The following is a 22,618-nucleotide window of genomic DNA, read 5'->3' as shown; positions in this document are numbered from 1 at the left end:
CAGGCGTAAGCACTGTGTTCCCAGACCACTACACTCTGTGCTCTGCCCTGGGGCTTGACCACATTCTCTAGTGGACTCTGCAAGCCCTGGATCCTCTTGCTGAAAAGGATTAAGGCTGGTGTTATATCCTCCTCGAAGGATCTGCCCTTTCAAATGCCCTTCTCACAATCATTGGGCCATCAGTTTCAAATCTGCAATCTTGGGTTAGACAGAGGTTCTCACCACAGTGGTATTTGCTATAACTGCATTGGGCTATGGCTCCAATTTTTCCAGGCCACTCTTTCTTTAAGGCAGACTATGGCAGGTGCTTAATGATCCATGAGATTCATGGAATTGGAGGAAGGATGCATATGTGAGGAATATGTACATCTGAAGAGTTCTGTCCCCTCCAGGAATCCCACTGAGAAGCAGCAGCAGAGCACATTGTGGGTATGACGAGAAAAGATTCCAAGTAGAAGGACAGAGAAGTCCCTCTTATGTTCTGTATGCATTATCAGCAACTTGTGTTTTAACTGCATGTTCTGGGGCCCCATCTTCAGAGACTGATTCAGTAATAGGGCCCCAGAATCTACATTTAATGCAAATCCATCCATGATTCACATGTGAATTGCAAATTCCCCTTTAAGAATTATTTGTCAAGGTCCTTTCAAAGTAACAACACAGAATCCAGTTTATCTCCAGAGTCAGACTGTGGGTCATGTAGATTCAGGTTATATCACACAAAAGGGTTTTTTTTTTTCAGGGTCTTAGAGCATTTTCCAACAGACCAATACATCTACCTGGGATTCTGGAGAATGGAACCAGGACCCCTTTATGTCCCCTGCTACAACCCATGCACCTGCATCAGGCAGATGACTGTGTAGTACTAAAGGAGAAATGGAGTCTAAAAACCACCAGATATGGTGCCTCTTCTTGGAGGGAGTAACAAGACAAAGCAGTGTATGAAAAAAAGATGTTTATTAAGTGCACCTTTTACAAAGCAGACATATCATGATTGGCCACGTCACTCACCAGTTAGCACAGTACACAGGAGTACCAGAGGAGGTCACCACAGTGGAACAAAACCAACACTGCATGTTTAGTGGTATATCATTGCAACTGGATACAAAAAAAAGAAAAAAGTGAAGAACTCTGAAACCAGGATCTTCATCAAAGGCATTATGTCCCCTTGCATTTTCTGAAATGGTGACTCATAGACTCATCTCCAAAAGGAGATCACATTTGCAGAAGATTTTTTTTTTTCGGGGACTAAAGAAATAATGCTCAGGGTCTACACATTCACTTTTGATGATGAGAACTCGGAAACACTCCAGAAGGCTCCAGCTGACTGGCACCTCCAGTCATGCACATGGTTTGTGAATTGGCCTGAAACTGTAGGAAGAGGCAGGTGCTGGGCAGACCTCAGGCAGGGGGTCTGGGAAAAGACATAGATAACCAAAGTCCAGAGAACATTTTGGACCTCTGCACTCATTCTTCCAGACTTAGGTTGGAGAAAGAGACAATGAAAAATATTCTCAGGGAAGAGATTGGGAGGGGAGAGGTATAGATTCAGGAGTGTTGTGGAAATCAAATGTCACTTATATACCATGAAACACAGACTCTGCTATCTTTATAAGACCCCAGGTACTAGTAAGGGCTTTCATATGAAGATAATGATGACCTATTGGGTTTGATGCCTAAGAAGCTCACAACTCCAGGGTCCCAGGAAGGTAACTATCTCCTTGGTCCTCATTGACCTCAGTTGGCTCTCAGGAATAGCAGGACCAGAGCATTTGCAAGGCACAGACCACATCACCACTGCATTTGCACCCCAAAGCTCTAAGACATGGGCACAGAGACCCAAAATAAGCATCCTGTTAGCTTCCCAAAGAGGAAGGACAGGCTGGTGTTGGCACTCTGAGCACATGTCATAGCACCATGGTGCAAGGTCTGAATCCAAAGATGGTATTGCCTTCCATCTCTGGTTGGTACTGAAGATCTTGTACTAAATTGTAAGAGGTTGAGCACTGGCACTTCGGTATGTGCCTCTCCTCTCCCAGAACATCTAGACCGTGCTGGCTCATTTGTGTGCATTGTGTGTATGTGTGTGTGTGTGTGTGTGTGTGTGTGTGTGTGTGTGTGTGTGTGTGATGGACCTCTGGCTTTTGGAAAGTGCTCTTGCTGTATCTCAATAAATTAAAAAATGTGTATAGTTATTCAAAGGTGCCCCAGAGTGCACTAAGCTGACCAGTCCCAGACAGAAAATCTCTAATCAATACTGTCCTGTATTTAATGACTAAAGGAATTTCTATTTCTTAGACATAGTCAAGTCCTATCCATGGGCTGAGAGGACATTTGAGAACATGTTTATCAGAAAAGCAGAATCTTTGAGGCCCTTGGAGAATTGCTATTCTAAATAAAACAAGACCATCTACAGCTACAAGTGTCCCTTGTGCCTTTATTAAAGCCAGGTGAGGGCGTTATCACCACCTCTGCTGTTGGCCAAAATGGAAACATGCTCTCTTGCAGAAACTCGGAAGCGGTGAGTCACATAAGAAACAAGAGCTCAGGGAGGTAAGAAATTCTAAGCAATTCATCCATCATGCTGGCTTTCCCTGAATTCAACTGCAGAACATTTTTTATCTTGTATCTTTTACACGTGCAGTTCAGATACACATTAAAAAAAAAAAAACCCCGAAAGTCAGTTCTCAAAATTGTGCACCAATTCCAGACCATTTTCACCACCCAAAAAATGAACCCAATCCTCTTTGAAGTTGCTCCAATTTCCCGTAGCTTCCAGCCTCTGAAAACCTTTACTCAATAGTCAATTTCTATAGATTTCTATAGATTTATCTGGACATTTCAGACAAAAAGGATCAAATAATGTGTGACTTTTGGAACTGTTTTCTTTTACTCAGCATTTTTTTAAGGTTCATCTATGTTGTAGTATGAATTGGTACTTTAAAAATTTTTAATATATATTTTTAGTTGTTGACAGACCTTTATTTTTATTCACTTATTTATATGCGGTGCTGAGAATCAAATGCAGTGCCTCACACATGTTAGGCAAGCACTCTACCACTGTGCCACAACCCCAGGCTAGTACTTCTTTTTTATGGCTAAATAATGTTCCACTATATAGATAATTTTTTAATCCATTCATCAGTTGGTAGACAATTGGGTGTTTCTTCTTTGGGACATTAATAAATAATGTTGTAGTCAACACTGGTATGCAAGTTTGGGTATGTATATATATCTTTTGATTTCTCTTAGGTTTAAACCAAAGAGTGGTACTTCTAGATGCTACAGTCATTCTATGCTTAACTTTTTGAGGAACTGCCAAACTGGTCTCCACCATGGCTGCATCATTTGCATTCCCACTAGCAAATTCTGAAGGTTCTACTTTCTCTACATCTTTGTCAACACTTCTTATTGTCCAGCCTTTACACTGTAGCCATCTTTGTAGATGTGAAGTAGAATCTCACTGTGGTTTTGACATGCATTCCCCTAATGAAAAATAATAATGTTGAGCATCATCCTTCTGCTTATTTGTGACTTGTATATCTTCTCTGGAGAAATATCTATCCAAATCTTTGCCTATTTTTAAACTGGCTTCTTTTTGTTTATTTATTTTAAGAGTTCTTTATGTATTCTGTATACACATCCTTTATCAGATAATATGATTTGCAAATATTTTCTCCTATTCTGTAGTTGTCCTTTTACTCTCTGGATATTTACAGAAGTTTTATATTTTGATGAAATCCAATGAATCCATTTGTTCTTATATCTTTGGTATCACATCAAAGCAAAATTGTATAATCCAAGATCACACAGTTTTTTTTTAAGCAGGATGTAGATTTATTGTTTATATAGGGTTGCAACCAGGTAAGATCACACAGATTTATGCCTGTTTTCTTCTAAGTGTTTTTTTAGGTTTAGCCTTTCCATTTAGGTCTTGGATAAATTTTGAATTAGTTTTTGGTATGGTGTGGGTAAGGGTCCAACTTCATTCTTCAGTGTGTGCATATTCAGCACCAGTTGTTTGAAAAATGATTGTTTCCCTACAGAATCATCTTAGTTCTCTTGGTGAAAATAAATTGACCATAAATATAAGGACTATATCTGTACTCTCTATTCTATTCCATTGTTCTAAATGTCCATCCAGAATTCAGTTCCACACTGTTTTGATACTATAGCTTTATAGAAATTTTAAATCAAAAAGTGTGAATCCACCAAATTTCCTTTTCTTTTTCAAGGCATTGTTTGGTCATTCTGGGTTCCTTGAATTTCCTTACAAGTTTTAGGAGCAGCTTATCAATTTCTGCAATTAATCCATCTAAAATTTTGATAAAGATTTCATTGAATCTGTGCAACAATTTGGACAGTATTGAGGTCTTAGCAATATTAAGTCTCTGATCCATAAACACAGGGTGTCTTTCCATTAATATAAGACTTTTATTTTAATGATATTTTGTAGCTTTCAAGGCACAAGTCTTACATTTCTTTTGTTGAATTTATTTCTATTTTATTGTTTCTGATGCTATTATAAATGGAATTGTTTCTTAATTTTTGAATTGTTCACTGGTAGTATAAAGAAATGCATTCAATCTTTATGATTTGATCTTCTATCCTACAACTTTGGTGAACTCATTTATTTAATAGGGGTGTGTGTGTGTGTGTGTGTGTGTGTGTGTGTGTGTGTGTGTGTGTGTGAATTCCTTAGGATTTCCTATATATACAAAATCGTGTCATGTACAAATAGCTTTACTTCTTCCTTCCGATCTGGATTCCTTTTAGTTCTCTTTCCAAAATGCTTGTTAAATATTAGCTTCTTAAACATTTTCAAGCCAAGTTCTCATTTGTTATCTATGCCAGATGGCCTTAGAGGGGATCTCCTCCTCCAAGGGCAATCTCCTGACAGCTGGTCCCCAAAATGTTAAGATTTGTCCACTCAAAGGCAAAAACACTCTCTCTGAGGTCAGGAGGAAGTTAGCACCACCCTCACCATCTGAAGTCCCACCCCCACTAATATACCAAGCCCAGAACACCTGATCAAGTTGGTTACTAATCCCATACTTATTACCTTTCATAAGAACCCATAATAAAGGAGTAAAAAGATATTGGAGAGGTCCAGGGGAGAAAAGTACCACCCACTGCAGAGAATAGCCATGGGGTCAGGGTAACAGAAGTACCTGTAGGAGCTCAGGGTGACTATCTGATGGAGGAGTCACCCTATCATCTTCCACCACAGAAACCTCTTCCCCACCCCAAACCAGTTCCCCATCACCCTCAAGCTACCCCAAGGTATAGAGGGACACGAGCTGATCAGTACCTGATACATACATGTACATGGGCCACCAAGGGGTAGACTGTGTCAGCACAACCCAGCCTCAGGAGGTGGCTTTGACCCAGACCAGTGGGTCACGCTGTTGATGGCTGGGAGCAGCTCCTCTGGCTGGAGCTGCGTCGGCTCAGGACAAATGTGGAGGAGTTGCTCTTTTTGCTGACGCTAGTCTCTCCTGGGCGGCTACCCTTCAGATGGCTGGAGGAGCAGCAGAGGAAGCGCTGTACCAGTTCATGGAAGAGGTGGCCCGTGAAGAGCATGTAGATCCAGGGGTTGCAGCAGCTGTTGAGGCTGGCCAGGAGCATGGCAATGATGAAGGCCGAGGCTGTGGGTGTGGGAAGAGGCAAACAGGGCATCACTGTGGGAGCCTTCCGGCACCATCTGATTTATCCATTGTTTCCTAGCAACAGCTTTTTCCATGTACCACTACCAACATCACAGGACAGGGCACTAAGGAAGCAATGAATGTCTTCCTTCTGAAACCTTGCTCTGGGAATCCTTTCCACCCCTGGAACAGTCTCCCCCTTTCTCGTATCCAAGCATAAGATATATGCATACATACCTGTTGTATGCCTCCATTGGCAGGAACAGTACACACAGCAGCCACCTGATCATTCATCACTCACCCAGCATGTGTTGAGACCCTACTACTTAGAAGGTCAAAGAGCAAAGTCCAGAAGCTGCCAGCCCTAGTTTGCATTATAGTCCCAGCAGTGACAAATCACTTTAGTTCCCCCAAGAAGCTTTGATTTCCTAATCTTTAAACAGGTATAATGTGAATATCTAAGTCTCCTGGAAGGTGGCAAGGATTAGATTAGAGTATGCCCAATAAATGGTGGCTGCTATCATGACAATGTGCCAGGCATCAGGCTCAGCACTGAGGAAACACACACTCAAAACAAAAATGAAATGGGAAAGGAAAAAATTTAATCCTAGGTACTTTCAATCAGAGGAGAAAAAAATCTAGCTATTATGGTTTATATATGAGGTGTCCCCCAAAAGCTCTTATGTTAATGTAGGAACATTCAGAAGTAAAATTATTAGATTATGAGAGCTGTAACCTTATCAGTGGATTAACTCATTATATGGTTAATAATGTGAATGAATTAGCTGGGCAGTAAGTGTAGGAAGCAGAAAGAAGTTGGTCACGGGCGGTGGTGCTGCCTTTGGGGGTCATATTTTGTCCCTGGTATGTGTCTGTGTGTCTCTCTGTCTCTGACTCTGTCTCTCTTCTAGCTGAACAGTTTTCCTCTACCATACCCTCCCATCATGATATTACCCCTGCCTGACCTCAGGCTAAGAGCAATGGAGTTGGCTTACTGTGGATTGAACCTTTAAAACTGGGAGCCCTGAGCAAACTTTTCCTCCTCTAAGTTGTTCTTGTCCAATATTTTGATCATAAATGACAAAAAGGTGACCAGCACATCTAAGTTTCTTTCAATGGTCTTAAATCTGATAAACAGCAGACTTTAGCCAAAGATGAGGCCAGACCCCATGAGAAAAAAACAATACAACAACATAACCAAGAATTCCCTTCACAGTCATGTGTTTATGAGCAAAGATGATCACAATTAGTCTGGGGAATCCACCAGTCTTTTGTCTTTTCTGAAAAATCTTCCAGAAATAACTCCAGAATTCAATTCAAGAGTTATATCCAGGGAAGAATTCTTCACACAGAGGTTTGTTTTCGTTTTGTTTTGTTTTGTTTGTTTGTTTGTTTGTTTGTTTTGTCAGCATAGTCTCTAAGCACCAAAAGGAAAAGGGCAGTGGTCCTTCTAAGACACATCCAAGGGAGTGATTCTCAAAGTTGGGCCCCCAGAGCAGCAGCAGCTCATTTGTTGGAAATGCAAATTCTAAGACACAATCCCAGAACCACCCAATCAGACCCTCTGGAGAAATTTGCTTTAAGAAGCCCTCTGAGTGGTTCTGATATACACCCAAGTTTAAGGACTGATTAACTGGTGCACCTGTTGGAATGAAAACATACTACAATGGACAAAAACCAAATATGTTGCAAAACAAGATTTTTAGAAAGCAAAGGAAAGGAATCTAATCTTTATTTAAAAAAAAGAATAGAAAAGAGGAAAAGTCAAAGGGGGAAAAATGCCACTTTCATTGAATTCCTTGGTTTTTATAAAAGAATTTTTTAAAAACCTGCTTCTGTTTTGGATGGTTTGGAAGATGAAATTAAGTTTAGAATGTCTGGTAAAATATTTTAGATTTAATTAAAAATCACCCACAAGACTAGAAATAGGATGTGTTTGAAATCATAAAAGAAGCAAAATCAACATATAACAGTCAAAGTTTTTAAAAGGCATCAAAAAGTAAACTGTTAGCCACAAAAGGAAGAATAAGGGGATGAAGTGGAGCAGAAGGAAATATAAGGAATGAAGTTCACACCTGGAAGGAAAGCCTCCCAATTTTACTTTATATGATACAAGTGAGGCGTACCTAGTAGGAAAAGGAAAATCCCAAATGCTCCAAAATCAGAAACTTCTCAACCTGATACAATGTCACAAATAGAAACTTCCACATTGGACCTAATATGACAGATCACAGTCAAAACACAGCTGCACTAAAGCTGTCCTATGAAATGGTCTTATGTCTATCTGTATACATTGTAAATGAAACAAATGAACTTCATGTTTAGGCTTGGGTCTCTTCCCTGTTATAGTTTACATATGAGGTGTCTCTGGAAAGCCCATGTCTGAAACAATGCAAGAAAGTTTGGAGGTAAAATGATTGGGTTATGAGAGCCTTAACCTCCTCAGTGCATTAATCCACTGATAGGGATTAGTTAACTGAGGTCAACTGTAGGCAGGCAGGTTGTGGCTGGAGGAGGTGTCACTGGGGGCATGCCTTTGGGATTTATATTTTGTCCCTGGTCTGCAATGTCTGCTTCCTATTGCCATGCCCTGAGCTGCTTTCCTCTGCCATACTCTGCTACCATGATGTTCTGCTTTACCCTAGTTCCAGAGCTGTGGAGTCAGCCGCTGTCTATGGACTGAGACCTCTGAAACTGTGAGCCAAGTAAACTTTTCCTCCTCTAATTGTTCTTGTCTGGTCTTCTGCTCACAGTGGCAAAAAAGCTGACTAAAACATTCCTCAAGATGTTACATGATAGATAGATAGATAGATAGACAGGCAAATATTCCAAAGCCCATCCCTTCCCAAATACAAATATATATACAAAATCTGAAATACTTCTGGTTCAAAGCATTTCAGATAAGGGATCCTCAACCTATAATCTTGTCTATTTATTTAATCTATTTGCCTCACTCTTTACATTTACACCTTCTAACTTTTATATTCTTTTAAATTTTTTTTTGGTACAGGTATTAAATCCAAGGACCCTTTAACACTGAGCTATATCCCCAGCCCCTTTTTATTTTTGAATTGCCAAGGCAACTTGAACTTGCAATCCTCCTGAGTCACCAAGACTACAGGCATGTGCCACCACACTCGGCTATCCTATTTTTCAAAAAAAAAGAAAAACAACAGCAAGAAAAAGTAAGTAATTAATTACTATCTAGTCACATAAGCCTTTCTGTCTTCAAGCAGCCAGCCTAGATGGGAGATATCTGGCTCAAGGCCAGAATCTCTGCTCCCACCTGGTGTCCACAGACATGAACTAGCCTGTCCGGGACAGGCTCCCAAAGGGATGAACAATCATTGCTAAGTTGAATGAATCTACTTAGGTCAAGTGACCAACACAAACAGGCACATTTGGATTTTTAAAAACTGGCAAGATCTTAATCATCCAAAGACATGAGTGCAAAGAGGGTAGAATTTGTAGTCTCCACTATTGGCCAGGAGGAGAGCTATATGGCGATAGACAAGAGGGACTATGGAGGCTGCTTCAATGGAAGAGAGCAGCAGGAGTAAAAGCCCATGGTCTAGCAACATCCTGGGACTTTCAGGAGAATGAGAGGCGGGGAAGAAGAAACCAGAAAGATGGTTTAGAATTCGCTGAGGGAGATGTTGAATCCAGTGAGTGATCAGGAGTCCCAGCTTTACCACTTGGTAGCTGTGTGTTCTTGGGCAAGTCATCTAACCTCTCTTGACCTGAGTTCCTCCAACCTGAAAAATGGGAAAAATCAAAACCTTCTTCACTGAATTATTTCAAGGCTCACTTGGATGGGATTCTGTTATGGTCTGGATGAAAGGTGTCCCCCAAAGCTCCTGTGAGTGCAGGAATATTCAGAAATGAAATGATTTGATGTGAGAGCTGTCACCTAATCAGTCCATTTGAATGTAGTCACTGTAGGCAGGTGGGGCGTGGTTGGAGGAGGTGGGTCCCTGGAGGTATGCCCTAGAAGAATATACCATCCCTGGAGACCTCTTTTCTCTCTTCTTCCTGGTTACCATGTATGGAGCCACACTCCTCCATCATGCCTTTCTGCCTGATGCTTTGCATCATGTTGGGCCCAGGGCAATGGACTCAGCCAACCATGGACTAAACCTCTGGAGCCTTCCCTAAATTGTTCTTGTCAGGTATTTTGGTCACAGCAATAAAAAGCTAACAGAAATCAAGTGGGGCTGAGGATTCCTGGCACTTGTTAACCACAAAACAGCAGAGCCTAGGTATAGTCATTGCTACTACAGTGATGTGTAAGTGCTCAATAAATACGCTGTTCTTTCTCATTGACAATGTTTAGTACCATGTAAGAGAAGAAGAGGAGACTCCACTCCCACAGCTGGAGTGTGTCTTGGGATATGAACAGCAGGCCCCGAGTTGGGTATAGAACATAGGATCCCCTGGCTGAGCATCTGGAAACATCACTGACATATGGTGGTGTCTGTGCATTGTGGCTCCTAAGCCAGACTTCTTGGCTAAGAAGGTCAGTTTATATGAAGATTCTCACACTGGCTCAAAAGGCCCCACCACCAACATAAGCCTTAGGGTGGATCTGCCCTTTTCAGCTAGCTTGAATTTTCTGATAGGTTTAAACAGGCTGAAAGATGGGCCATTTGCAGAGAGTGCAAGGGAGATGTCTGGGCTCCATGAAGGAGTACTGAAAGTATCTCACCTGGCCCTGCAGCTTGCCGGTCCTGCATCAGTGGAGAAGTGCTGAGATCGGATTTAACTCCCTGGTTGGCCTGGACATTCCAGCTGAGAGAAGTTGCTATCTTTTTAAAAATATATATATATTTATTTTTTGTAGGTGTACACAATAACTTTTTATTTATTATTTATTAATTTTTATGTGGTGCTGAGGATCAAACCCAGGACCTTTCATGTGCAAGGCGCTGAGCCATAGAAGTTGCTATCTTAATAGTCCTTTTGCTTTCTGCTTACTACATTCCAGCTAGAAGTTCCAGGGCTCTGCCACCCTCCTGGTGTTCTTCCCTGCTGAGATCTTTAGCAGAGTTCATTGTTTTCTTTCAAAATGCACCCACCTGCTGGGTAATGCTCATGGAGAACTGATTGAAAAGGTGAATTAGACACTGCCTGGAAGTTGTGTCTAGCAGGTCAGGAGTGGATGCTGTGGTGTTCTACCCCTTTAGGACTCCAGTCACTCACTCTCTCCAGCTGTCAGAGAGCTAGTTGCCAATGTTAATGGAGTGTTCTGCTCCTGTTCCAGGCTTTAACTTTGGCAAGAAGCTGCCCCATGCAATGACTGTTCAATCAAGTGAATTACTGTAGGTTACCTGGGGAGAGGACAGGAGGTCACTCACAGGAGCTGCAGGGCCCAGTGAACACTGACTTGAGTGGGTTGGAGGAGCCTGGAACACAGAATTCCCTTGGGTCCTAAATCTCCCTTTCCCCGTTTTACTCTCTGAGCCACATCAACTGGGTCAGCATTCGTTTCCTTATCGGTAGAATGGAGGTCACACAAGAATATTGAGAAAATGGAAATATCTTAAAAAGATTGTGTAAAAGGACTTTATGAATGGCAAGATGTTTATTCTACTGATGATAATGATGATGATGATTAATGGTTAAGAGATAGAGTCAACTTAATCAGGGACTTTGATCACAGGTCAAATTAAAACTGTCCTTAGCCCCTTTTTCTTTAGCACTTCTCAAAAAAAAAAAAATTAAAATCGACAAAAAAAGTTGCTGGGATTATGGCTCAAGTGGTAGCACACTCGCTTAGCATGTGTGAAGCACTGAATCTGATCCTCAGCACATAAAAATAAAATAAAGATATCGTGTCTACCTAACACTAAAAAAAAAAAAATTTAAAAAAATGAAAACCTCAAAGTTTTGGGACTGGAGGATACAACAAAAACAAACAAACAAAAAATTCTCTGGAAAAACTCATGCGACCAGCATTCGCAAACAAATATATTATAAAATATAAAGTGAAAACATATCCATATTTGATCAAATTCTATGCCAATTGAGTTTTTAAACAATATGGAAAGTTTACATTTGTGTGAGTATGTGATTCATCCAAGATATTAAAGTGATTGCATGACAAACATGATGAAAAAACCTCAGTTAATTCTGACAAAATACCGTTTGTTCTTTCCATTATACCTATATGTATAAAATACTTGTAGAAATGTGCTATATCATCAAATGAAATATAAATATATATATGAATGTGCTTCAAAAAAATGAAGAAGAAGAAGAAGAAGAAAGAAATCCCAAAGGCAGAACTGCTACAACCATGGGCAAAAGCAGGATTTCAGAGCCAGTTCTAAAGCCACGTCTGTTCCACTCGTCCACCATAAAACTGACACCTTCCCCTATGACCAAGCTGCAAACATGCCCAAGCTGCCAACCTGCTGTCCCTGATCCTGGCAGGGAAAGGAAGGGAGACACCAGTCCCCCCAGCCTATCCTGGAGATGCAGGCCTCATGCCCAGGGCATTTTGGGGGAAGGAAGAGGTCAAACATTTGTCCATCCTTTTATTCCGGTTCCTCTAATGCCAGGCATTGAGGGCCTAGGGCCTTCCTAGGTCCATCAAGTCCCTGCTTCAGAGGATTCACAGACTGCTTGTAGGTTAGGGAGTATACACCCAGAACAGTGTCAAATAGGGGTTGCAGCCTTTGGGAGAGGGGCTGTCAGGTGCAGGACTATGAGTAAAGGTGGGAGCTCCTATGTGCCAATGAGCCAAGCATCAAAAGCAAATGTCACTGGCTGGGCAATTTTGCCCCCTGGAGAGGAGAATCCACTCTGTATTTCTGCTCAGCACCATGATTCATGCAGGGTGGGAGGCAGAGGCTGCTGAAAGATGGTAAGCTCCAGGCATTCCATCCTCACCAGCCTGGCTTTACTCATGTCCCAAGAACTCCCCTGTTCGGACTTCCCGGCACTCCCTCCACCCCAGCACCAAAGGCCCAAATTAGCCCAGAGCAGCTGCCGGGCAGCTGGCCACTGCCTTTCTGGGTTATGCTGTTCCTGAGGCGACTAAGACACTCCATATGCAGATCAAAGGAAGACAGCTGAGCTGTCAGCTTTATAAGAGGCCCCCAAGAGGGAAACCAATCACTTGGTGCAAGATCTCCACTTGGACATTCAGGATTTGGGGTGTCCAATCTGTTATTCCTATAGGGACTATGTGGACCTTTGGCGGCCAGGATATAGAAAGCCTTTAAAAAACGGTTTCGAAATGTGTGCTTATGTAAAGATCAAGTTCCAATATATATTACAGTAGACCTTCTTTAGAAAGAACACAATTTTACGACTGTGATTTTTCTAAAAAATCCCAGACATGTGGCCAAGCTAGGTACTGCAGGGTTGGGGTGAAGAGCCAAATTTAGAGGCTATAGAGTTTCAAATGGTCTTCTTTTATGGCACTGGTTAAATCTGGTGAACGTGTTGGACTCCCTGGTTGGGCAGGGGAATAACCACATTTTGGAAGAGAAAAGGCCAGATGTTTCTTGCAAATGATTAGGCAGGCCATTCTCATCCTTTGAAGAACATCCACTGTAGGTCACACGTAGAAAGGTAAACGGTGGGTTTGGGTCAGAGATACTAGATTAAAGCCTTGCTACTCAAAGAGAGTTCAGTGTGCCAGCTACATGGGCATCACATAGGCATCACCTGTATACTTGCCCAAAATGCAGACTCTTAGGGCTCCACTACAGACCTACTGAATCAGATCAGTATTTTAACAAGTTCCTTCAGTGATTTGTGTGCAATTAAAGCTTGAGAAACATCTTTCCAACTGGCTAAAATTATATGGAGTAGGGAACAAGGGGCAGATAATAATCGTGCAAGGGTCTCAAAAGAGAATACACCTGAATTTTTTGCCTAACAAGCTCCTACTTATCCTTCAAACCCCCTTTTCAAATGTTACTTCCTCCCTAAATCCTTCCCAATTTTTTTCTTCCTGTGAGAGGAAGAATTAACTAATATTCACACCACTTGATAAATAAGTACACCATTATCCTATCACATCACCATTATTTTTGTTTATACTCCTTGGATGGGGACTATGTCCCATTTGTGGCTCTGCCCCTGGCTGCTAGTAGAGATTGGAAAACAGGAAGAGTTCAATAAGGGACTAAATTGAATTGAAGCATGAAATTAGCAGACAGGAAGTCCTGATAAAGCAGCCGCAGCCACTAGCACGTTGGAAAGGCAAAAGGACAATTTTTCTGCTTGACAACAGGGCACAGCCTCCTAACAGGGTGACTAGATTCAAATGCAATTCCCTCTAGGAAAATTAAGTTCACCCTTAGATATCAAGGTCAAGAGGGGAGAAAGGGAGAGAAACAGAATAAGTAAGTGTGGCCATTCAGGTGTGAGGCATGGGTCAGGGAGGGCACAGGCCCATAATACACAGAAGTATTCAGCAAGAGGGCAAGATGCACCAGCAACCCCCTCCCCCAGCACAAAAGGAAGTTCAAGTAGAGACCAGGAGCACAGGCACAGGGACCCTAAAGATAACCTGGTTGCACGGCCCTCCCCACCCTCACGCAAAGACTCAACCAGGAGCACTTCCAAACTCAGAGCTGGAAGCTCCCTTAGATAAGACATTCTATTCCTTTCTCTTTACCTCTTAACCCTTGTGTTGCTGAGTCACAGGACTGGCCAGCACCCCCAACTGCACTGCACCTCCTTTCCTAAGATGCTACTACATCAGTGCTCAAAACAATTTCCATCTCTCAAAGGCACTGACGTCCCCTATGACCCTGATACTTATTAAAAATGCATTTATCTTTTTTTTAAAAAAAGTAGGCATCTGACAGAGCACCTACTATGTGCAAAGTACTATGCCACAGCACAATCCACCCTCCCCCACTTAAGCCAGATATTTAACCCCAGAAAACTGAGCTGTGGGCAGGACCAGCCTCTCCCAGGTCCAGTGCTATTGTTCCACCTAGATATACCTTAGAATACAGAGTGACACCAGCGTGGCAGAAAGTGTGGGGGGGGTCCTGCTAAACATCCTTCAAAGCATAATACAGGCTCCCCAACCCCAACACACAAAATAAAGATTACCTGGCCCACTCTGTCAATAGTGCCAAAGTTGAAAATCATGCTTTAAATGGAAAAAGAAGCAAAGTAGCAATAGAAGACATGCGGAGAAGCTAAGGTGATGGAGTCAGTGGATATAAGGAGGAGCACAGGGACGTGACATTGAACCCAGAGTACTGACAGGGTCATGTCATTAGCAGATGTGTAGCTGGTCAGGGCATGTGCATCCAAGATGTCAGGACAATGAAGCCAGAAGAAAAAAAAATGATGGGCTCCACCTCCACCCCAAGAATCAGCTTTTTAATAAATGCCCCAGGAGATGCAGATGTGAAGGGCAGTGGACCTCCCTTGGGAAAATGCTCAGTTGGGGAAGGAGGGGAAGTGGGATCTGTCAGTCTATAGTGTGAGAAAATCAGGTTCAAATCCAAACTCCACTGCTTACTTAATAGCGACCCTGAGTGGGTCCTGCCTCTCTGAACTTCACTTTCTTCATCTCAGAAAGGGCATGATGTCTCCTTACCTTGCTGTGTTTAGGTGAAGTTCAAACACACAGGTGCACATACAGGGTCTGGCGCAGAGTGGACATTCACCCAAAGGTGACTAATGTTATCAACAAATATAACTCCTTATTTCAATAAGACTAATCCCCAGATATCGAGAGATGTTAGGCCCTTTGCTCAGACAGGGGTGACAAAAGCCCAGAGAACTTTGAAAGACAAGCATCAAATCCAACAGACAGCAATGAGACCAAGTCTCTCAAGGGGATTCTGTTTCTTGCCAGTGCTGTTTCCCAGGGTCCATGGGCTTTTGCAAGCAGACCCTGTGTATATATACGGTTTGGTGAAGTATACATGAGAATCCTCCAGCCCCAGCCCCTAAGAATGAGCTTGTGGGGATTTCTTTGCTTCCAACTTCTAGCAGTGCAAGATGACAGGGTAATCAGATGGGCCAGCCCATGGCCCCAGACCCAGCCCAGCCTCTCCATTGATGGTCTCCTGATCCAAGGCCCTCCATAACCCTAGCTTTACCTCCTCACCTCCCCCAACTACTCAGATATCCATTGGATGGGGAAAAAGAAAAAAAAAATATATATATATATATATGTGTGTAGCAAAGCCTCATCCAATGGGTTTTTTTCCTCCATTATTAATTATATCTTTGGAGAGAAAAAAGTGAAGTCATGGGCTAGGGATGTGGCTCAATCGGTAGCGCACTCGCCTGGCATGCGTGCGACCTGGGTTCTATCCTCAGCACCACATACCAACAAAGATGTTGTGTCCGCCGAAAACTAAAAAATAAACATTAAAAAATTCTCTCTCTTCTCTCTCTCTCTCTCTCTCTCTCTCTAAAAAAAAAAAAAGGAGTCACCTTGGAACACTCTAAAGGAAAACATTATCCTTAGTCAAGGATAGAAAAAAACTCACAGATGAATCACACAAGAGTTTAGCTATTAATGGTTCATCTAAGGCAATTTTTAACCAAAGGGCCTCACTGGAGAGCTCCTTATAGCCAAGAATGAAGCTGTCTGACTCTTGCTGCCCACTCTCCCTACCTGCTCTCCACATGGCTAGATTATCCAAAGAGGTAGCTACTCCAAAGCACCTGTCCCCAGTACTATTGACAGAATGTCTGTGGGAGGGAAGGCACACATACTGGAGGGACCACAAGTCCACAGAAACAGAGATGGGCTGGGAAGTCCATCCTACTGATGGGGAGGCACTTAAACCCAGGCCTCCCATGCATTTCCACCTTCTGGTCCTATGCCCCTGACAGATGTTTGGCTGATTGCTATGATAGAGCACTCACTTCCGCTCAGGGTTGCCAGGTCTATCTCTGAAGGGCTTCTTAGAAAGTTCCTCTCCCTCCTGAGTCCAGCTCTTCACACCCATTCCTATCCCATCTCCTGCAGCCCCTCCTCACTTATTCCACTTATTTGACAAGCAAGTTTTGGTTGTACCATCAATGGGTGTCCATTCCTGTTACAGGCACTGGGAACACACTGGTGAGCAGAGCAACAGCATCATTGCTCCTAGTCCCCAAGCTTCTCCCCCAGGTCTTCATGCATGAGGTCCCACTGTAGCAATGGGCTCTCTGAACTTCCAATTCTAACTCCCCTGGGGGGAGCCAAGCAAAGGGTCCAGATATTTTTGTATCTCTTATCAGTTATGTCCCTTTTGGGGAGGAAAGGGGACTATGTGTTAATTCCATCTCCCAGACAAAATCTCTTGAGTAGCCTGAGCAGGCTTCTCTTTCAAACCTTCCTTAATACCTGCTGATATTTTTGGTTGAGCCATGTCTCTCATCTAGCTGCAAACACCATCCCCTACTGGCAATTATTTAAATCAAGGCTGAGTTCTTCCTGGCTCAGCCCATATCCACTCAGACACTTGCAGCCCTGAGGTGGAGGCAAGATTTGGCCAGGCTGGTGGCTAGAACCTAAATCCTCACCTCTGTACCCCAGGAATCTCTCACATCTGGACCACTCCTGGCCACATGCTGGGGTGGGGTATGTTCTGACTACAGCAGCATCATGAGTCCCCCGCCCCAGGGTTGTTCCATATTTTTTTCTCTTCTTGGCATCCAGTACAGAATGCCAAGGAGGAGCAAGAGAAGCCTTTTCTTGTGGATAAAGGCAAAGGAACAAAGGGACATGGGATTGGACATTCTAAAAGTCCACTTCTCCCCTGTCCCTTGAGCTTGATTAGTAGCTCTCTACTGAGGGCCACACCCACAGGGAAATCCTTAGACTACATGAGACCCAAAGGCCTCTGGCCTGCACTTAGACTCTTTCTCATTTTCTCTCATTTTAAGACAGAGAAATAAATACTTTGATGTACTTTTACAGCATATAAAAGATAGAAACTTCACTCCATGTGTGTTGACCACATACTTTAGTTCTTTAGGGAGGAAAGAAAGTGAAAAAGAAGAGCACATTAAAAGGAGTCAAATAATACAAAGCCATTTGAGGAGGGCAGTGGGAGGATAAAGAAGGAGAAAAATCACAAATCCTGACTCCAAGAGTCAGAATACCTGCAGAATGAACGAACTGAATGTTGAAATGTTCTCATCCTAAATGCAAGACAGTAAGAGCCCAGAGGGATAAAGGGATCCCTCACCCAATATCCCACAGCTAGTAGGAAAGGAGGAAGAACTAGAGCCCAGGTCTCCCAGTATGTGCTCTGAGGGGTGCCAGATTTGCTCCCTCGGCAGTTGGGGTTGGAGTTCCTTAAGACTTGGATCTAGTCTCTGAATCCTGCCAAGGAAATGGGTGTGCCCTGATGACTTATTTAGAAACAACCACCACTGGGTTTTGTACCCCAACTCCCTATTCAGGTGCCCCTGATAAAAGGCCTGGTGAGAAAACCCCACCTCTAGTTGCTGCTCTGTCTCCAACTTGCTGTGTGACGGGGTACAAGTACCTCCTCCTTTCTGGGCCCCAGAACCCTGTGCAAGGCATGCCCAGTGCCTGCACCAGGGAGTCAGGAATAGTTTTATTGTGTCCTCACAGCAATCCTCACCCCAAACACCATGCCATAGACACTCAATACATTTTGAATAACTAGTGTCCTCCTATCTGGGAGGGCTTCCTAAGGAACAAGTTGTCTGTAGTTTCTGCAAGGGACCAAAGCAAAGTTATCAAATTGAATGAAGGCAGCTGGCACTGAGATTTCAACTTCACAGGATGGATATATATGAGACTGTTGGGAGAAGCAATTATTTTATCCAGAAAGAGGATAGTGTGTTGCCTAGAGGATAGGTAGGGTAGAAGGAAATCCCCTGGTCTTAACCTACAAGTATTATCCTCTAAGTCACAGGTTTAACATTGAACAAGAAGGTTTAAGTCTTTGGGCACCAATGATCAGGGCTCCTGCTCTTTCCCCAAAAACGCCACTGAAATCAGTAGCTGTGAGGATGAAGCTCTCTGGAGCACTGTACTTTGGGGATAGCTGCCCAGCATTAGCCACAGAGCCCCGGGGGTGCTCTGTCTCCCAAAGCTCTCTTCCCCAGAAGTCCCATTCAACCACTTCTTTCTGGACTTCCAACTAATACAGGTCAAGTCATGTAACCTTGTTTGTCCTACAAGGTACAAAGCTTGACTGCTCTCCAATATACAATCATGCAGCCTCCCAGTCCAATCTGATCATCCTCCTCCCCATCCCCCTAAGTGGAAGTCTCCATTCTGGGTACCTCAGTCTTACATCTGCCTAGTGCCCCCTGAGGGAGTCACCGCTCTATGTCACCAAGCAAGCATCACCTCCACTAGATGAGATGTTCCAGAAGTTGTTCTCACCTCCCCAGGGGACCCCAAACTTCCTGGAGTTTGGCTAGACAACTGCTCACCTCCTAAGGCTGCCTTCCACAAACTTATCATGGATTCAAGACCATCATCCATTTTAGAAGATGCTTGAGCTTGAACTTGGGCCAAGGTTGGAAATCTATCTCCACCACTGGCTGGGGAAGATTACTCTAACCTAGTTTTCTCCTCAGTAACCACCAGCCATGGCTAGCCCAGGCCTGTACTCTGGACTTCATGTGATTTTCTCATTTCACTACCCTTTTGCCTGGTAAGAGTTGGCACTTTATCATTATTTCAATTTCACAGAAGATGAAGGAGTGGCCCAGGGAGGTTACTGGGCCAAAATCAACTGGCCATGGGATGCTGGAGACTCAAACCCATTTATTCCCCAGAAGGACCCAAGAACCTTGGAAGTGAGGCAGCAGGACTATGACTTGGCCCCTGCCACGCTCCCTCCTTCAGGTCTCCGCCCAGCTCTACCTTCCTTGGGTGCATTAGTATCCCAGACGCTCCACATCTGCACGAAGAAGAATGGTGTCCAGCATACGATGAAGGCCAGCACGATGATGAAGGTCATCTTGACCGTGCGGATCTTGGCTTTGGAGATGAGCTTGACACTGCTGACTCGTGCCAGGGCCGCACGACCCTCACTACCCGCTGCTGAACCCTCGGGTCCCTGAGCCTGAGCCGCAGCTGCTGCAGCCGTCTTGAGCCTCAAGTTCTGCCAGATCTTGAAGCTGATGAGGCCGTAACAGGCAGCGAGTACGATGACTGGCACGATGTAGACGGCGAGTGTGATCCACGTGACGTAGGCCTTGGGTCCCCAGGGCTGGATGAAGACCGCCCAGCAATCAAAGACGCCTTCAGCCACCTCGCGCAGCGAGAAGATGTGCACCTGCGGGGCGCTGGCCACTAGGCAGCCAAGCCACGTGGCAAGCACCGCCAGGCGGTCAGTACGCCGGCGCAGCGATCGCAGCGGCTGGCAGATGGCCAGGCAGCGGTCAAGCGACATGAGCAGCAGCAGGTAGGTGGAGGCGAACATCCCCACCACCTGCAGGTACTTGACTAGACGGCACAACAGGTCGGGCCCATAGAAACGGAAGGTGATATCCCACAGTAGCTGCGGCAGCACCTGGAACACAGCTACCACCAAGTCAGCGATACTCAGGTGTTTCATGAAGAAAAAGAGGCGTGAGTGCTTGTGGCGCGTGGTGCGCAGTGCCAGCAGCACGCACGCGTTGCCGCTCAGTGCCAGGAAGAGAATGAGGCACAGTACTGCCACCTCCACGCGTGCCAGTGCCTCGTTGCGCCGCGGAGGTCCGGCAGTGCAGTTGTCTTCGGCCCCAGGAGGTGCGGCGCTCCCATTGACCGCCTCGGCGCTCCAGTTGGCTGAGAAAGCGCCCTCCATGACCGTGGCCCTAGGTGCGCCCGGCCTTGAGCCCTTTAAGGCGTAGCGCTACCGGGCGGGGCCGAAGCGCAATTCAAAAGCGCTGAGCGAAGCGCCTAGGGCTCCGCTCCTGGAGTCCTGCCGGGACTGTTCCGCTGGAATCCCACCCTGCAACAAACCAGCAAGGCGGTGAGAGGACTGTCGCGTTTCTCTCAACGCGCGTTCAGGAGCACTTGTTCCCTTCCTGGGGATTCCAAGTCACCTGAGACTTGGGGCACAACTGCCCGCCACAGGGTTGCCCAGCCGCCACCCCAGAAATCCCCGTTGATGTACCTCCTTTCAGCCACTGCAAATGAGCGGGAATCCTCTATCCAAGTGTCAGTTTCTTGAGAGGTTCAGCCTTTTCCACTGGTGGAGAGAGGAGGACCATAATCAATCACTTTCCTTGCTCCCTCCGGGACTGGGATATCCAATCCAGTCACCTTCCCCAGCGGTCTCGGTCTCCCCAAACACACTACACACCCAGGACCCTCAGCACAGCCACCTCCTGCGGGATCCCCAAATCAGCCCCTCTCCTATTAAACCTTAATCCATTTACTTCTCCCAGAGATCCCAAACAGCCACTTGCCTGGAAAGCCTCACTCAGATCTATCCCCCTCTGATCTCCTGTTTCTAAAACGCTCAGCCATCATTGCCTGAACTTCAATAACGGCTGCTTGCCTAGAACTCTGGTCCAGCAGTCCCTCCCAGGGGGGCTCCTGCCTAAAAATCTATCTCCCAGGATGCCCAATCGCTGTCAGTCAGACCTCTGACCTAGACACTTTTCTCCTCAGCCCAGTAGCCTCGAAGGTTCAGGATTCCAACAAGCGTCTTGGTCCCAAGCTGTCACTTTATACCCTCCTGCAGCACCCTGTGCGCCTCCAGGAACCAGAAGCGCGAAGCACCCCATTACCTCCTCTCAAACCCAGATATCCACACTAGCCCTCGTCATCCCGTCCACCCGCGCTCAAGACCCAGCTACCTGCACCGAGTCCTCGGGTTGACCTAAAGTTGACTCCCGGGGGAAGTTGCACCGCTGGACTCAAAGACGCGTGAGCTCCGGGACCAGGTTGGGAGGGCAGCTGAAGGCACCCAGTTTGTCACTCGCTGAGGTCTGGGATTCAGGAGCCTTGGTTGGAAAACTCTCGCTCGCAGCTTTACTGGTGGATGGATAGGAACAGAAGGCAATCGAAGAGCGCCGCCAAGCCTATGCTGGAGGACAGCGTCGGGATGCAGCGCTGGGTGCGGGTGGCCGGCTTTTCTAAAGCTGGGGTCCGGGATGCGTTGCCACATGAATCCGCTAGGGGGCGGGGGAGGCCGGCTGCGCAGACCCCAGATGATGGGGTTAGCTTGCTCCGTTAGCTCGCGGGCTGTTGGTCCCAAGAGTGTTAAGGAACTGGTTTATTTCGCAGTAGTTTAAAACCTCTAGAGGCATGGAACTCGTAAATAACCCGCCCGGTTTCTTCCTTTCTTGGTTTAGAAGCTCCTGATCCTTTCACTGAAATAGGAGGCTTGCAAAGTAATGTTTTCCCCTGAGGAGACAATGATGGAGTTACAGAAGCATTTAACTAATATTTCTTGAATTGAGATTCATTTCAGTGCTTTCTTCTTCTTCTTTTTTTTTCCAGGGAACTCATGCCCTTGCTTTGGAATAATTTTGTTCATATTCTCATTAAAAAGGAATTAGAAATACCTTCTATTCCAAGCATCACCAGGAGAGATCTTCATTCTTTAGATAGTTTTAGGTGGAAATCTAAAAAAAAAAAAAAAAAAAAAAAGAACTATCTTCGTTAAAAGTGATTCTGCTCATCTGTGGACCAAAAGCAATTTCCTTCTCCTTACCATGAATGAATATCCTAAATGATGGTAAAAGAAGATGAAATATTAAAGACTGCTTCTCTGCCTCCTTGTGCCTTTTCTATTCCAAAACCATTTTGTGGAGTAATTTACAGTGACTGGAATTAAGGCAGGAGGGGGAAAAGCCAGAATCCAGAAATGAACAAGGCTCTTTGAAGTGGATTAAATGCATATTTCCTCTTGACGTTTCATTTCTCCCTCTTTTAATTATGTGGAAAGAATTGGGTTAGCCAAGGACTGGGTTTCCTGAATCCACAATTATAGTCCTGTGCCAAGATATCCTAATGGCAGAGCCTTACAGGGCCATGATTCCAGGATAGGATTTGTAGGCTCTAG

General features: G+C 44.6%; 1 protein-coding gene across 1 annotated transcript; it reads right to left on the bottom strand.

Annotated features, from left to right (window-relative positions):
• Nucleotides 1-938: 938 nt before the first annotated feature.
• On the bottom strand, nucleotides 939-22,107 carry Oxtr (oxytocin receptor). Its single transcript, XM_005333842.4, has 4 exons — nucleotides 21,408-22,107; nucleotides 20,720-20,794; nucleotides 19,480-20,554; nucleotides 939-5,648 (listed from the first exon to the last, which is right to left on the bottom strand). Exons 3-4 carry the CDS (start codon nucleotides 20,405-20,407, stop codon nucleotides 5,401-5,403), a joined length of 1,176 nt encoding a protein of 391 aa, XP_005333899.1. The 5' UTR covers nucleotides 20,408-20,554; nucleotides 20,720-20,794; nucleotides 21,408-22,107; the 3' UTR covers nucleotides 939-5,400.
• Nucleotides 22,108-22,618: the final 511 nt, after the last annotated feature.

The sequence above is a fragment of the Ictidomys tridecemlineatus genome, chromosome 16 (genome assembly GCF_052094955.1).
Source record: "Ictidomys tridecemlineatus isolate mIctTri1 chromosome 16, mIctTri1.hap1, whole genome shotgun sequence".
Classification (NCBI taxonomy): Eukaryota; Metazoa; Chordata; class Mammalia; order Rodentia; family Sciuridae; genus Ictidomys; species Ictidomys tridecemlineatus.
This window is presented reverse-complemented; position numbering and strand designations above follow the sequence as displayed.

What these genes read in the sequence shown, in the direction of transcription:
- Oxtr (XM_005333842.4), bottom strand. Translation starts at nt 20,407, where the DNA reads ATGGAGGGCGCTTTCTCAGCCAACTGGAGCGCCGAGGCGGTCAATGGG. An exon ending in TACTAATGCACCCAAGGAAG is followed by an intron (nt 5,649 to 19,479) that starts GTAGAGCTGGGC and finishes CCACACCCACAG; the next exon opens with CCTCGGCCTTCATCATTGCC.